The sequence below is a fragment of the Arachis ipaensis genome, chromosome B9 (genome assembly GCF_059453495.1).
Source record: "Arachis ipaensis isolate K30076 ecotype BB chromosome B9, ASM5945349v1, whole genome shotgun sequence".
Lineage (NCBI taxonomy): Eukaryota > Viridiplantae > Streptophyta > Magnoliopsida > Fabales > Fabaceae > Arachis > Arachis ipaensis.
In genome coordinates this window covers 8,330,392-8,343,479 of record NC_142444.1, presented here as the reverse complement: position 1 = coordinate 8,343,479, position 13,088 = coordinate 8,330,392, and the positions used below count along the sequence as shown (strand labels likewise).

The window sequence follows — 13,088 nt, the reverse complement described above, 5'->3', positions numbered from 1 at the left end:
TTAAATAAATTATAATAAATGTAAATATATTGATAAAGATTGAATTTAAATATTTATTAATATATAAAATTATATTAAATTTTAAAATTTTGATAAGTATATATTATCTCTTCTTTTAAATATTTTCAAAAATATTTTTGTATAAACTTTTTAATTTATTATAAAGAGCTTTACAGGCAAGACTTGATAAAGAGCTTAGACCAAGAAGAGAGGGAAGCCACTGGGTAACTACTTGATGACTATGAGTGTTTCAAATATAATTATATATACCTGAATAGAGGACCATTTCTTTCTCTAATTAACTCACTACATACGTAAATCCCGATTAACTGTGCTGAACATATGGCACTTTCCCTTGCTTCTTCTTCTTCTTCCTCACCTCTTACTACTCGATATGATGTTTTTATCAGTTTCAGAGGCGAGGACACGCGTAACGGTTTTACCAGCCATCTTCATTCTGCTCTCCTCAGAAATCGGATCGAGACGTTCATAGATTACAGAATCCCGAAAGGAGGTGTCGTCTGGAACGAACTTGTTGAAGCCATCAGAGACTCAAAGTTGTTTGTTGTCATCTTCTCCGAAAACTATGCTTCGTCTAGCTGGTGCTTGAGAGAGCTGGTTGAGATCATGAAGTGCAAGAAAAAGAATGAACAAGTTATTGTGATTCCAGTGTTCTATAAAATAGAGCCCACACGTGTTCGCAAGCAGAGTGGAAGTTACCGCAGAGCCTTTGATGAGCATGAGAGATCCTCCAACCGTAAACATGTGCAGCAATGGAGGACGGCACTCACTGAAGCTTCGGATCTCTCTGGCTTCACTTGCAATCACCACAGGTAAAGGGCCCTAACCTTCTTAAGTTTTAAAAATCAATAATAATATGGGGAGTTCTGGTAACATTAGTTTTGGTGGTTAAGAATGACATAAATTTGACTTACAAATAAAATACTAACACATGATATGATAAATCTATGACTAAATTAATTCTATCTTTCTTATAATTTTTTATGATTATTTTTATTAAAATAATTTTTTATAATTATTTTTATAATTATAAAGAATAATTTTAAAAAAATAACATTAAAATAATTTTTTAATTATATTTATAGTTATTATTTTATTATTTTATTTTTAAAAAATAAGTTTTTATCATTATTTTACTAAAATAAGTTTTTATAATTATTTTTATTTTTTAATTATTTATTATTATTATTATTTTTGATAATTTCTAAAACTAACACCAAAATTATTTTTTAATTATTTTTATTTTTAAAAAATAATTTTTTATAATTATTTTTATTATTATTTTTATCAAAATAATTTTGTTATAATAATTTTTATTTATAATTTTAAAAAACTAACATCAAAATAATATTCTCTCTTGGTGTTACTTTAAAAATAATGAGAAAAAATTATAAGAGAGAATATATTTTAGTGTTAGTTTTTGAAAATTACAAAAAAAATTATAAAAAAATTATTTTGGCAAAAATAATAATAAAATAATTATAACTTTTTTTAAAACAAAAATAATTAAAAAATAAAATTATAAAAACTTATTTTAGTAAAAATAATTATAAAAAATTATTTTTTAAAAAGAAAAATAATAATAAAATAATAATTATAATAAAAAAATATTTTGATTTTATTTTTTTGAAATTGTTTTTTATAATTATAAAAATAATATAAGAAATTATTTTGATATAAAAGTAATAATAAAAAATTATAAGAGAGAGAATTATTATTTTAGTCATAAATTTATCATACTATGTATTAGTATTTTATTTGTAAGTCAAACTTATGTCAATTTTAACCACCAAAACTAATGCTACTACAGAACTCTCCTAATAATATACCTGTGTATGCTATGATGAAGAGGAAATGAAAATTTACTCTTAGATATTTATCTAAAAATATATGTCATTTTATTTTTATTAATTTTTAAAAATAAATTTATACACTTTTTTTTTCTTCACCGAAAAACTATTTCATCAAAAAATTATAACAAATTAAAATATTTAACAATAAGAAAAAAAGTCTAAATTTATTTTATTTTATTTTATTTTTGTGTTTTTTTATTATTACCTTAACAAAAATATAGAGTAGTCAAATAATGCTGAATAACATTGCGATAAACCGACATACAATTAATATCATTGGTTAATTATACTAACTAATAGATATAAAAATTGTTTTTTATAAGCTTTCTAGTAGTTAAAAAAGTAAATTTATCATTTATATCCTTTAGATAATTAATTAATTATAGTGAGTGTTGATTAATTATTATCCATTTGTCACCCTTCTAACAATATCTAATTTATAATCAATAAGTATTAATTATAATTACTATTCTTGACTATAAATACAATATTATATAATTATTTTTTTATTTTAATATATTTTATAAATTATATATTATTTAATTATTCATTTATAAAAAAATTAAGGTGTAAGAGTTAAGACTTTCGGTCAAAGTAAAAGTTTTAGGGTTTAAGGCATTTATTTAGTACTTAAATTTGTTTTATTATATTTAACAAATATTGCTTCAATATACCTTAAACAATATAATCTTTTGTAATTATATTCATAAACAACATATATATATATATATATATATATATATATATATATATATATATATATATATATATATTCAGCAACTAACTTTATAGTCTAAATTTACAAATTAATATTAATTTTAATATTTTCGTATATAATATTTATATTATATTACTATAAATTTAATTGTTTTATCAGATAAGTTATTATTATTATTATTATTATTATTATTATTATTATTATTATTATTATTATTATTATTATTATTATTATTATTATTACTTAAAAAATAATTAATATGTTATCACATAAAGCCTAATTTTCACATACTACAGTAACTATTAAAGATAGATTTGTGTGTCATGAATTGATTTGTTGTCAAGTAACTCTTTTTATTAATACAAATATATTAAATATTGTTTTTATCACTTATTTGAATAAATTATTAAAATAGTATCAGAAAGTTTATCATGTTGATAAAAATAACCATTAAAAATATAAACGACAAATAAGCTATTAAATGATTTAAAAATACGATAAAAATAATTACCAATACATATTATATATTTTATAAGTAGCAAAAAAATTATAATTAACAAATAAATTATTCATTTTATCCAAATTTTTGTGGAGACATTTGAAGAATTATTAAAAAAATGCATATAAAAAAATTGATCTCTAAATTTTTTTTCAAAAGAACTCTCATTCACAACAAAATAATTTTAAAAAAATTTGCTGGATATAAAATTAACAAATTTTAAATTTAAAAATATTTTATTTTTTAATAATATTACAAAAAATTATTTAAAATTTGATTTCTAAATTTTTTTTTTAAAATATATATTTAATAACTTAATGAAAGAGACCTATGTGGCACTTAACATTCCTGATGTGGACGTCGGATCTCCGCTAAGTGTCATGCTAGTGAATGGACAATGGTCAAGGGTCGATTTGTCTTTTTATGAGAAATGATCAAGAGTCGATTTGTTTCTCTATGGTAATGGTCAGGGATCGATTTATCCCTCTTCATTCACGAAAAATGACGTCGTTTCAGGTACTGCACTGAACCAAAACCTATGCTATTTGGGATGATTATTCATCTCAGCTGAAACCTCTCACTCCTCTTTCAAATCAAATACGAACCGTAGGACGCTACAAGAAATTTGCCAAAAGCCATTGGATTTACCAGCGAAATTACCAAAAAACCTGTTGGTAAATTTATTATCGTCAGATTTAGTGGCGGACAAATTTAAATGGTAAAATCTTCATCTAATTACCGGCAAATTTAAACCTCTAATTAGCAAATTTTTGGAGGTCGTCACCGTCTTTTTAATGGTAATTTTGGCCTCATGAATTTGTTTTTTGTGCATTTCTCACCGTCAGATTTACTTCCCGCTAAATTCGACAGAAATATATTACACATCAAGAATTATATTAATTAATGCCGGCGAATTCAACCGGCGGTAAATCTTAAAGGTTATGGTCATGTGGTGGATAATAAAGTGAAAGAGTTAGAGAAAATATGATGGATAATAAAGTGAAGGTTAATTAGATTAGAGAATAAGTTGAAGAAGTGTAGATTAAAAATCAATGAAAACAGATGTGCCTTAGTTTTGAATGTAGTGCTTTTGTATTTTTTTGTGGGGTTGTAACTTCAACATATGCATTTTCCAACTTTAAAGAAAGCATAGGTGGATAATAAAAAAGCAATTTATCTTTGACAAATTAACACCTAATAATAGCATAATATGGACAGCAACATTGTCCTAAGACCCAAAAAAAAAAAAAATCAGAACATTTGTCCCAAAACAAAAAATATTGTATCACCGAAAGGTTTTAAACAAGTAAAGTAAATAGTCAAAAAACAAAATATATGTCCTTAAGCCTTATAGTTAATATCCACACTAGCAACGTCTTAGTTATTTAATATCAGTTTTTCTTATAGGTTTTGATTTAGTGGAGCATATGAAACAGCATTGTTTTGGTGGATAAAAGAGGATAAATTGACTCTGATTATTATCTACGGAGAAATAAATTAATTCTGACCATTGTTTATAGAGAGTCAAATTGACCCCTAATCATTACTCATTAGCCAATATGACATTTAATGGAGACTCAGCATCTATATCAATAACGTTAAGTATTATATAGATCTTTTTTATTAAATTTGGTGAGGAAAGATGACGGAAGAGTCGTCATGTCTCACAATAAACAGAGACAAAGATTGAAATGGATTTATTTTTTTTTGTTCTGAACAAAAATCGCCTTATCTTATTTTAAAATAAACAAAAATAGGATTGAGTATTTACTCTAAAATCAAATTAAATGCAACTATATGAGTTTTTTTTTTTTAAATAACTATTTTATAGTTCGAAACTTTGCTCGGATTTCTTTTTCTTAATGTAGGTTTGATTTTAATATTTTTTATTGGAAGAGTCATAAATGTATTTTTTATTTTTAATTTTATTGATTTACGTGCATTACTCTTTTAGCCCAACTTCAATATAATAAAAAATGAAAATGCTATACCCAAAAAAAAATCTAATAAGATCTTTGATTGTCTAGAATTCGATCTAACCATAACAATTCCAACAAAGGCTTGATCTTGTGGTGCTGTGAATATAACACTAAATAATAAGTGTACTAATTGTTTCAAATAATAAAAATAATGAGTAAAGTATCATTTTTATAAGGAATTGTCAAATGTTAAATTTGCTTTTTCAACTATTATTTAAATTTATAAAACTTAATTGTATTGCTGAATTGATTGTATGCCATAAAATGGAAAAAATATAAATAGTAAAAGAGCAATTAACTGAACTTTTTTGTATGCAATAAATAAAATTATAATTATTAGGAAATTCGGTTTCATCACATTATGAAATTGACTATGTTGGATTTTGTATTATTCAATGTATTTGTTGTGAATTCAACCCAGGTTGATTAAACAATGATGAAATTTTTCATGGAGGATAAACAACCATGTTAAATAAGTTGGTAGAAAATAGCATGGGGAGAAAGTATATTTTCAGTTTCTTTTTTTGCTTTATTATACCTAAAAATAAGAAAAGAAAGTAATGGAATAAAACTATATAAAATAAAATAAAAAACAAGTGCTTTATTAAAAATTCTTTAAAATTAAAACAATTACTTGTAGTAAACATGATAAAAAAATTAACTCTTGTTGAAAAGTTATCATCTTGCCTTTTTTTTTTTTTTAACTAAAGATAAGAAATTCAAACCCGCAACCTCTTAATTGAGTATGAGAAGACTATGCCATTTGAGCTATTACTCGTCGGCAAGTTATCATCTTGCTTTGTGCATAAAATATAATGATTTTACATTGAAATCAGTTATAATTTAAGATGCATTCCAGATACTAATTAGGAACTATGTGTATCTATTTTTACTTTCAAGTGGGGCTATTTTTCTTTTTAAATAAAATAAATTATTTATTACTCAAATAAATCATAATACACAATTTTACAGTTTTAAATATTTAGTTATGTTTTCATTGATGCTAACAGTAAAAAAACACTGAAATTTTTTTGTATTTTCACTATTGCTATCAGTAAAAATAGAGCAATTTTTTCTCCTGCATTTATACTGTCACTAACAGCTATTTTGTCCATCACTCACGTTTTTTTCTTTCCTGGTAGTACAAGCATAAACGTGGGAATTTTTGTTTTTGTTGTTTTTGTCTGCGAAAACACCACTAAATGTACAAATTGATAAATTTCTGTATTTCAATTTAAATTAATAAATAAAGAATTTATTTTATTTAAATAAAGAAAAAACTCCTTTATCTAGTTATATATTTATTGTTTTATTTCTAATGTAATCTTTACTTGCCATGCTAGGCAAGAAGCTGAGTTGATCGATGAGATTGTGAAAGCAATTTTTCCAAATCTGAATAGCAATTGCTATAGAGATGAACTCAAAAGCCCTTTTATTTGTAACAGAAACTATACTTCTGTTAAATCCTTATTGAAATTCAAGTCAGAGAAAGTTCTTGTGATTGGAATTTGGGGTATGGCCGGTATTGGCAAGACAACTATTGCTACTACTCTTCTTCATGAGTGCTCCTCAGAATACGAAAGTCATTGCTTCTTAGCCTTTTCAAAAAATTTAGAACGAAAAGGTCTTAATCACATATGCGCTAAACTTCTTTCTAGATTGTTAAATGAAGATCTTCGTATCGATAATATTCGAGTAATACACTCTAGTATTATCCGTAAAATCAAGCATAAGAAGGTTTTTGTTGTGCTAGATGATGTGACTAATTCACAAATTGCAGTTGATTTAATTCAACTCTTTCGTAACTGCCTGAGTTCTGGTAGTAAAATTATTTTGACAACAAAGGATAGAAATGTACTTACAAGTGGAGGAGTTGAAGAAATTCATGAAGTGAAGGAAATGAATTTTGAGGACTCTCTTAAACTTTTTAGCCATAATGCCTTTTGTGATTCTCATCCTAAAGAGGATTATTATGAGCTATCAACAAGAGTCGTAGCAGATTATGCCAAAGGAATACCATTAGCATTAAATATTTTGGGATCATTTCTTCGGACCAGAGGAAAAAGTGAATGGGATAGTGCATTGAGAAAATTACGAAGGTATCCCAATCCAGATATTCAGCAAGTGTTGAGATTGAGTTATGATGCATTAGATGATGATGAGAAAAACATCCTTTTAGATATTGCATGCTTTTTCCACGATCATGAGATGAAGAAAATAACAAGAATATTAAAGTCTTGTGGTTTCTATGCAGACATAGGGATAAAAAGTCTGTTGGACAAGTCTCTTGTAAGTATTTATTCAAATGGTCGTGATGAATGCATAAAAATGCATAGTTTGATACAGGAAATGTGTCGGAAAATCATTCATGAAGAATCTAGCAAAAATGGTGGTCGACAAATAAGACTGTGGAATACCGAAGAAGTCTGCAATATTTTTCAAAATGAAAGAGTAAGGAAATCATGCTTTAATGATTTGGTCTTCAAGAAGAGTGTATGTATATATCAAAATATTGCTTACAGCAATATAGTACTAACATTGTATTGCAATGCTTTTCAATTTTGCAGGATATTTATGGAGTTGAAAGCATGATTGTGGATATGAATGAAATTACAATAGATCCACGTATAATCATCATTGCATTAAGAAAGATGCCAAAGTTAAGGTTACTTGCTTTAAGAGGAAATATCAACATGGATCTTGAAGGGAACAGAGTGTTTCTACAGGATTTTCAACTTCCTAATGACTTAAGGTATATTGAGTGGAATAAATGCCCACTTAACTTTGTGCGGTCGATTCCTTGGCCTCAAAAACTTGTTCAGCTTTCTATGCCAGATAGCAATGTTCAAAAACTTTGGGATACACCACAGGTAGGATCATATTTATATTTTCTTTATGATTTTTTGGATACTTTTGTTAGATACTAAAATAAAGATTGATATATTATAGAAATTAGTTAGTATAAAAAGCGAAATTTTAAAAGAACAAAAAATAGAGTAGTTTTGGTGTAAGTAATATATATTAATTATGGGGCGTTTATTTTAAGATTTATAATATATAATCTTACTCTATTATGTAAGATTAATTTATTCCTATATATTATAAAATATTCTGGCATGATAATTATTTTTTAAAAAGTCATATTTTCATCATTTAATCAAGAGAATTTTTTCTATATAAACTTTTGTGAGAATAAAATATCACACTAAAATATTTCAAAACATTGAGAATAATTTGTTTTATTACAAAAAAAAGTCACTACAATATCACAGAATAATTAAATAAGTTTTGATGAGAGAACAAAGAGTATTTTATAAAAAGAAAATAATAATAAAGTACAAGACTTAAATTCAAATGACATATATATAAATAGATAAATATTAGACTACAGTCAATAATTATTTATATATAGCCATCATAATTTTTTTAATTAAAACAAAGAACATAATTGGTTCTCAATAGTTTCTTGTCATTCAACATTTTCTTGTTTTGCTACATCATATTAATTTACTATATCTCATGATGCAATGCTTTATTTCTTTATGAAAAAGAGAATAAAGGTAATAATCAACCACATCAAAGGGTTTTCACTTTCGAAAAATTTTCGCCCCAAACGGATTTTTCACTTCCATGATGAATTGTATATAGATGATGTTTAATTTGAATTAACCAACAATATATATACTAAATACTAATCAAATCAAGTTCCATATTCCAAGTTTCGAATAAATTATCTATTATTTTAATATTGTAATGGACAACTAAAAAAGTTCATACGCTCAATATGTTTTTAACTAAATTAAATTTCAAATGTGTTTTATACCTATTCTAAAAATATTTAGTTGTATTGATTAGCTGGAAACACTTTTTTATATAGGTGTAAGAATAAGAAGAAAAAAATTGTTGAAAAACATAGTTAATTTATTCTAAAAATATGAAAAACTTATTGTCATTTAATATTTGATATTAGATGTATAATAATTTATAAAAAGAAAAATATAGATAATCAACAATATTGGTAAACAATATGAACAATAGATATATCAGATGTTCATTTCACTAAATGTGCGGATGGTTATTCTAATATTAAGATTTAGATCGGTAATTTAGAGGTATAGTGTGTTTTTATTTTATTGATAGTTGTTCATATTGTTCAAAGAAGTCATTTGTTACTTTAACATAATCTTGCAATAATTAAAAGGGTAACACATTAAACAATAAAACAACACTTTTTTCCTCCACTAGTCATGTACATGTGTTAATAAACTTAATATGTTTGTCGGGATTGACAGAATCTACCAAGTTTGGAGATTATTGACCTCCGTGGCTGCAAACGCTTGATAGAGTGCCCAAATTTAGCAGGTGCCACGAATCTCAAATTAATATCACTCTATGGCTGTGAAAGCTTACAAGATGTTCATCCATCTATTTTCTCTCTCCCCAAGATTCAAAATCTATATGTGAACTTTTGCACATCCCTCAAGAGGCTTTGCAGTGGTTATTGTTCTCCCTCTCTCTGTACCTTGTGGGCCATTGGTTGCTGCAATTTGGAAGAGTTCTCAATCCCGATCATGAGTGATCATTCCAACCTCACGTTAATTTTACCAGCAACGGCTTTGACTGAAGTGCCATCCACTATTATGCATCTCAAAAATCTTGAGTGGTTCGGTTTTAACATCAGTTACTCTCTTCAGAAACTTCCTCTAAACTTTGCCTCCAAAATTTCGCTTAAGGATCCAATAAAACATGAAGATGACACATGCATCATGTTAAGTAGAATATTGCCCACCCCTGCCTTCTTGTCTCTCAAGCAATTATCTTTCTTCGAATGCAAGAGCTTGTCTAAACTCCCAGACAACATTCATGTCTTACAATCATTACAACTATTACATCTGCAAAGTTGTCATGTCATTACAAGTTTGCCAAAAAGCATTAAGAATCTTCAACAGCTCATGGGACTTGTGATCATGGATTGTAAAATGCTTCAATACGTACCTCCACTTCCCCCATCTATTATATACTTTAATGCACTAAACTGCAAATCTTTGGAGACACTCTCAAGTTTAACCAGTGAACCACCCAGAGAAGACCATGCATGGTTTGAATTCCATAACTGCACAAAGTTGGCTGATGATGCATATGAAGCAGTTTTGAAAGACTTGAAATCCAGGATAGAACTTGTGGCAAATAATGATGGATATCCGCATAATGAAGCAAGACACTTCTACTACTATTTACCAAGTAAAGAGAGCATAATTAATGAGTGGTTCCCTGACTACTACTCTAGAGAAGCTTCGATCATTGTTGAAGTTGCTCCAGATCACAAGATTTCTTCTTGTCTTGTTGGCTGCATCTTGATTTCTCAATACCAATCTTGCAACCTTACGAAGAAAAATGTGATATTTGGATGGGAATGCTACTTGGGAAAGGGTTGCAACGAGTGGGAATTGATCGCAACTTCTGCCGATGGAGTATCCTTGCACGGTTATTTTGTCGAAGGGATTCAATTGGAAATGGTATCAGATCATAAGGTAGTATGGTATGATGGAGAGGGTTCCAACAAGATAACGGAAGCAATCAAAGAGAGAAAGAGGGACACGGCTTGCAATCCTATCCTTAAATTTGAGTTCTATGCAAATACAGAAGATAATGAGAAAATAGTGATAAAGGGGTGTGGGATCCGTTGGATGCATGTCCATGTCAATGATGATGGAGAGATTAGTCCAGATGCCACTCATGAGGGATATGAATCTCATGACTCAGAGTTGGAGGACCTTGAGGTAATGCTTCTAATACTAATCTCGATAGTTTTCACACATTATTGTTGTATTGTGAATTGTTTAGTCTAGAGATCCACAACAAAAATTAAATCATTCAAAACTGATTTTGGAATATATATAATGGTTGTGAACGAAAACAGAGAGTTGATGAATTATCTACGTGCTTGAATTTTCTTTTTGTTTCTTCTGCACAACCTAGCTATACAATGTTAACAAAGCTTCTTTGCTTCAATTTTGTAGATATATCTTGAAAAATGCACCACTTTTTAATATACATCCGATCCTTTTTAATATCGAAGTAAGTTAAATGATTTGATTTTGATCTTGAATCATAGAAAGGTTTACTATGCTCTTTACTAATTATAAATGGACATCTTAACATTTGTTATTGCATAGCAAGTGTTTCACTTTTTCAATAAAAAAATTCACACAAATGATAATGTCATAATGATGATTTAGTAATGATATAAAAAAAACTTTACACCTTGAAAACATCAAAGCTACCAAACTAATACATCACTTTACAAAAGTTATACTATTTATGTATAGACAAAAATTTGAAATAAAATATTTTTGTATATTAATATTTATGTTCATGATGTGTTGTCAATTTTATACCACAATATGTTGTTTAATTTGATATCGTTCTTGTTTGTGCGGTTAATTATCATATCGTAGTAACAATATATCAAATGTGGGGGATCATAAGGAATTATATTGTTGTCGCAGAGTGAGACTGTCAGAGAACGGAAAATCGGAAAAAGAGTGCATTTACATTGTGATTCCAAAGATTACTGGTAAGTTGCCTTATTATATTATTAGCTAAGCTTTTGATTATACTTGATGAAATTACTATTTCTTAAGCAGCTTACTTTTTATATTATAATTAAGTTTATTTTACTATATCGACTGCTATTATATGAATACATATATTATTTAACTCATTTTTAATGTATATTTTATACTACTAATTAATTTTAAAGACTACTTTTAGTGTATATCTAGTATGGTCGATAATTTTATATTTGTCAATTTTATAATAGTGATGGAGAACAGAGACAGAAAAAAAGATATAAAAAAAGAATACTCCAAGAATAGTGCAATATTTTCCTGTTAAATTAAGGTACAATATCTTTTCTTTTAATTATTGTAAATTTGTATGTATTTTCTATCTGCTTTGTTTCTTTTAACTAATCATTGTTTTTGTAACTTAAAAAAAAATAATAAAGAAAGGAAAAGAAAGAAAGTATAGCAGTGGATGCAAAATGCAAGGTCTTGTACGTGGCTTGGCTCATATGGGTGTGTTTCTTTCTTTTAAGTTTTAACCTTTTTGTCCCCTTCTAACAGAGCGAGAAGAACATATCATATGAGAATTCGACGAGAAAGGCTTCATTTGGGAACACCCAAACTTCCTTCAGTTCATTATTGTTGTAATAGTCGTCTATATATTTGGTCTTTTTATAGCACACTTTCTCTGAGAACACACCACTACTTATTTTTACTCAATTTATTGTTGTTCAATTTTCCTGTCAACTCGGCAGTGCAGTTTAATTTGTATATTGTTTTTGGCACTTTCACATTCGGTTTTATACTCATAATAAGATATTATCTATAAGTCTATTAGTTTCTAATAATTTTTTTTACATTTTCATTCCTTGTTTAGTTTGATAATGATAAAAAATGTCATGTTGACACTTTCTAACAATTATTTAACGTAAATATCACATAAAGTTATAGGACAAGAGAAGAACATAAGGTGATACACGGTTTCCGAGCAACTCCACAAAGTACACAGCTCTCCATCTCCTTCGAGAATAAACCACTTACTAAGTTTTTCTTTAGTGTTTGATCAGTTTTTCCTGTAAAACAAACCAAACCAGCATTTCTACATGGGGTGGCACTAAGTTCCTCCACAATTGATTTATAATATTAGGCATGTGTTGTTTATTGGCTCCCGCAATACTCCTTTGTGTTGTTTCTATAAGGAACTTCACTGTAAACTCTCCTGATCCTTCGTATCTCTACCTTATTTCATCCTCCTTGTTGGGATAGATTCCAACCCTCCTCAAGATGAACAAAATCTTCTCTAGACTTTCCTCTTCCCACACCCTCAGATCGCACCTCCAATTCAAGCTCCACCTCCATTCAAATCCATCACACATTCCACAATCACTAATAGTACGGTATTTGCGTGTGGATAAAGCATAAAGCCTCGGAAACATATCCTTTAGTTTACCT

At 27.4% G+C, this 13,088-nt stretch overlaps 1 protein-coding gene across 3 annotated transcripts; it reads left to right on the top strand.

The window, feature by feature from the left end:
- Window positions 1–215: 215 nt before the first annotated feature.
- LOC107614893 (disease resistance protein RML1A-like) lies at window positions 216–12,481 on the top strand. Of its 3 annotated transcripts, none has more exons than XR_015899068.1 (7): window positions 216–833; window positions 6,414–7,521; window positions 7,638–7,940; window positions 9,363–10,850; window positions 11,091–11,148; window positions 11,580–11,647; window positions 11,894–11,946. XR_015899068.1 is itself a non-coding variant. In XM_021112338.2 (7 exons), the coding sequence occupies exons 1-6, from the start codon at window positions 343–345 to the stop codon at window positions 11,946–11,948; spliced, it is 3,513 nt and encodes a 1,170-aa protein (XP_020967997.1). In that variant the 5' UTR covers window positions 216–342; the 3' UTR covers window positions 11,949–11,973; window positions 12,198–12,481. The 3 variants fall into 3 exon arrangements, 2 of the variants coding, with proteins under 2 accessions (XP_020967997.1, XP_088353937.1); XM_021112338.2 differs by lacking the exon at window positions 11,091–11,148 and adding an exon at window positions 12,198–12,481 and having other exon boundaries at window positions 11,894–11,973; XM_088497811.1 differs by lacking the exon at window positions 11,091–11,148 and adding an exon at window positions 12,080–12,436 and having other exon boundaries at window positions 11,894–11,973.
- Window positions 12,482–13,088: the final 607 nt, after the last annotated feature.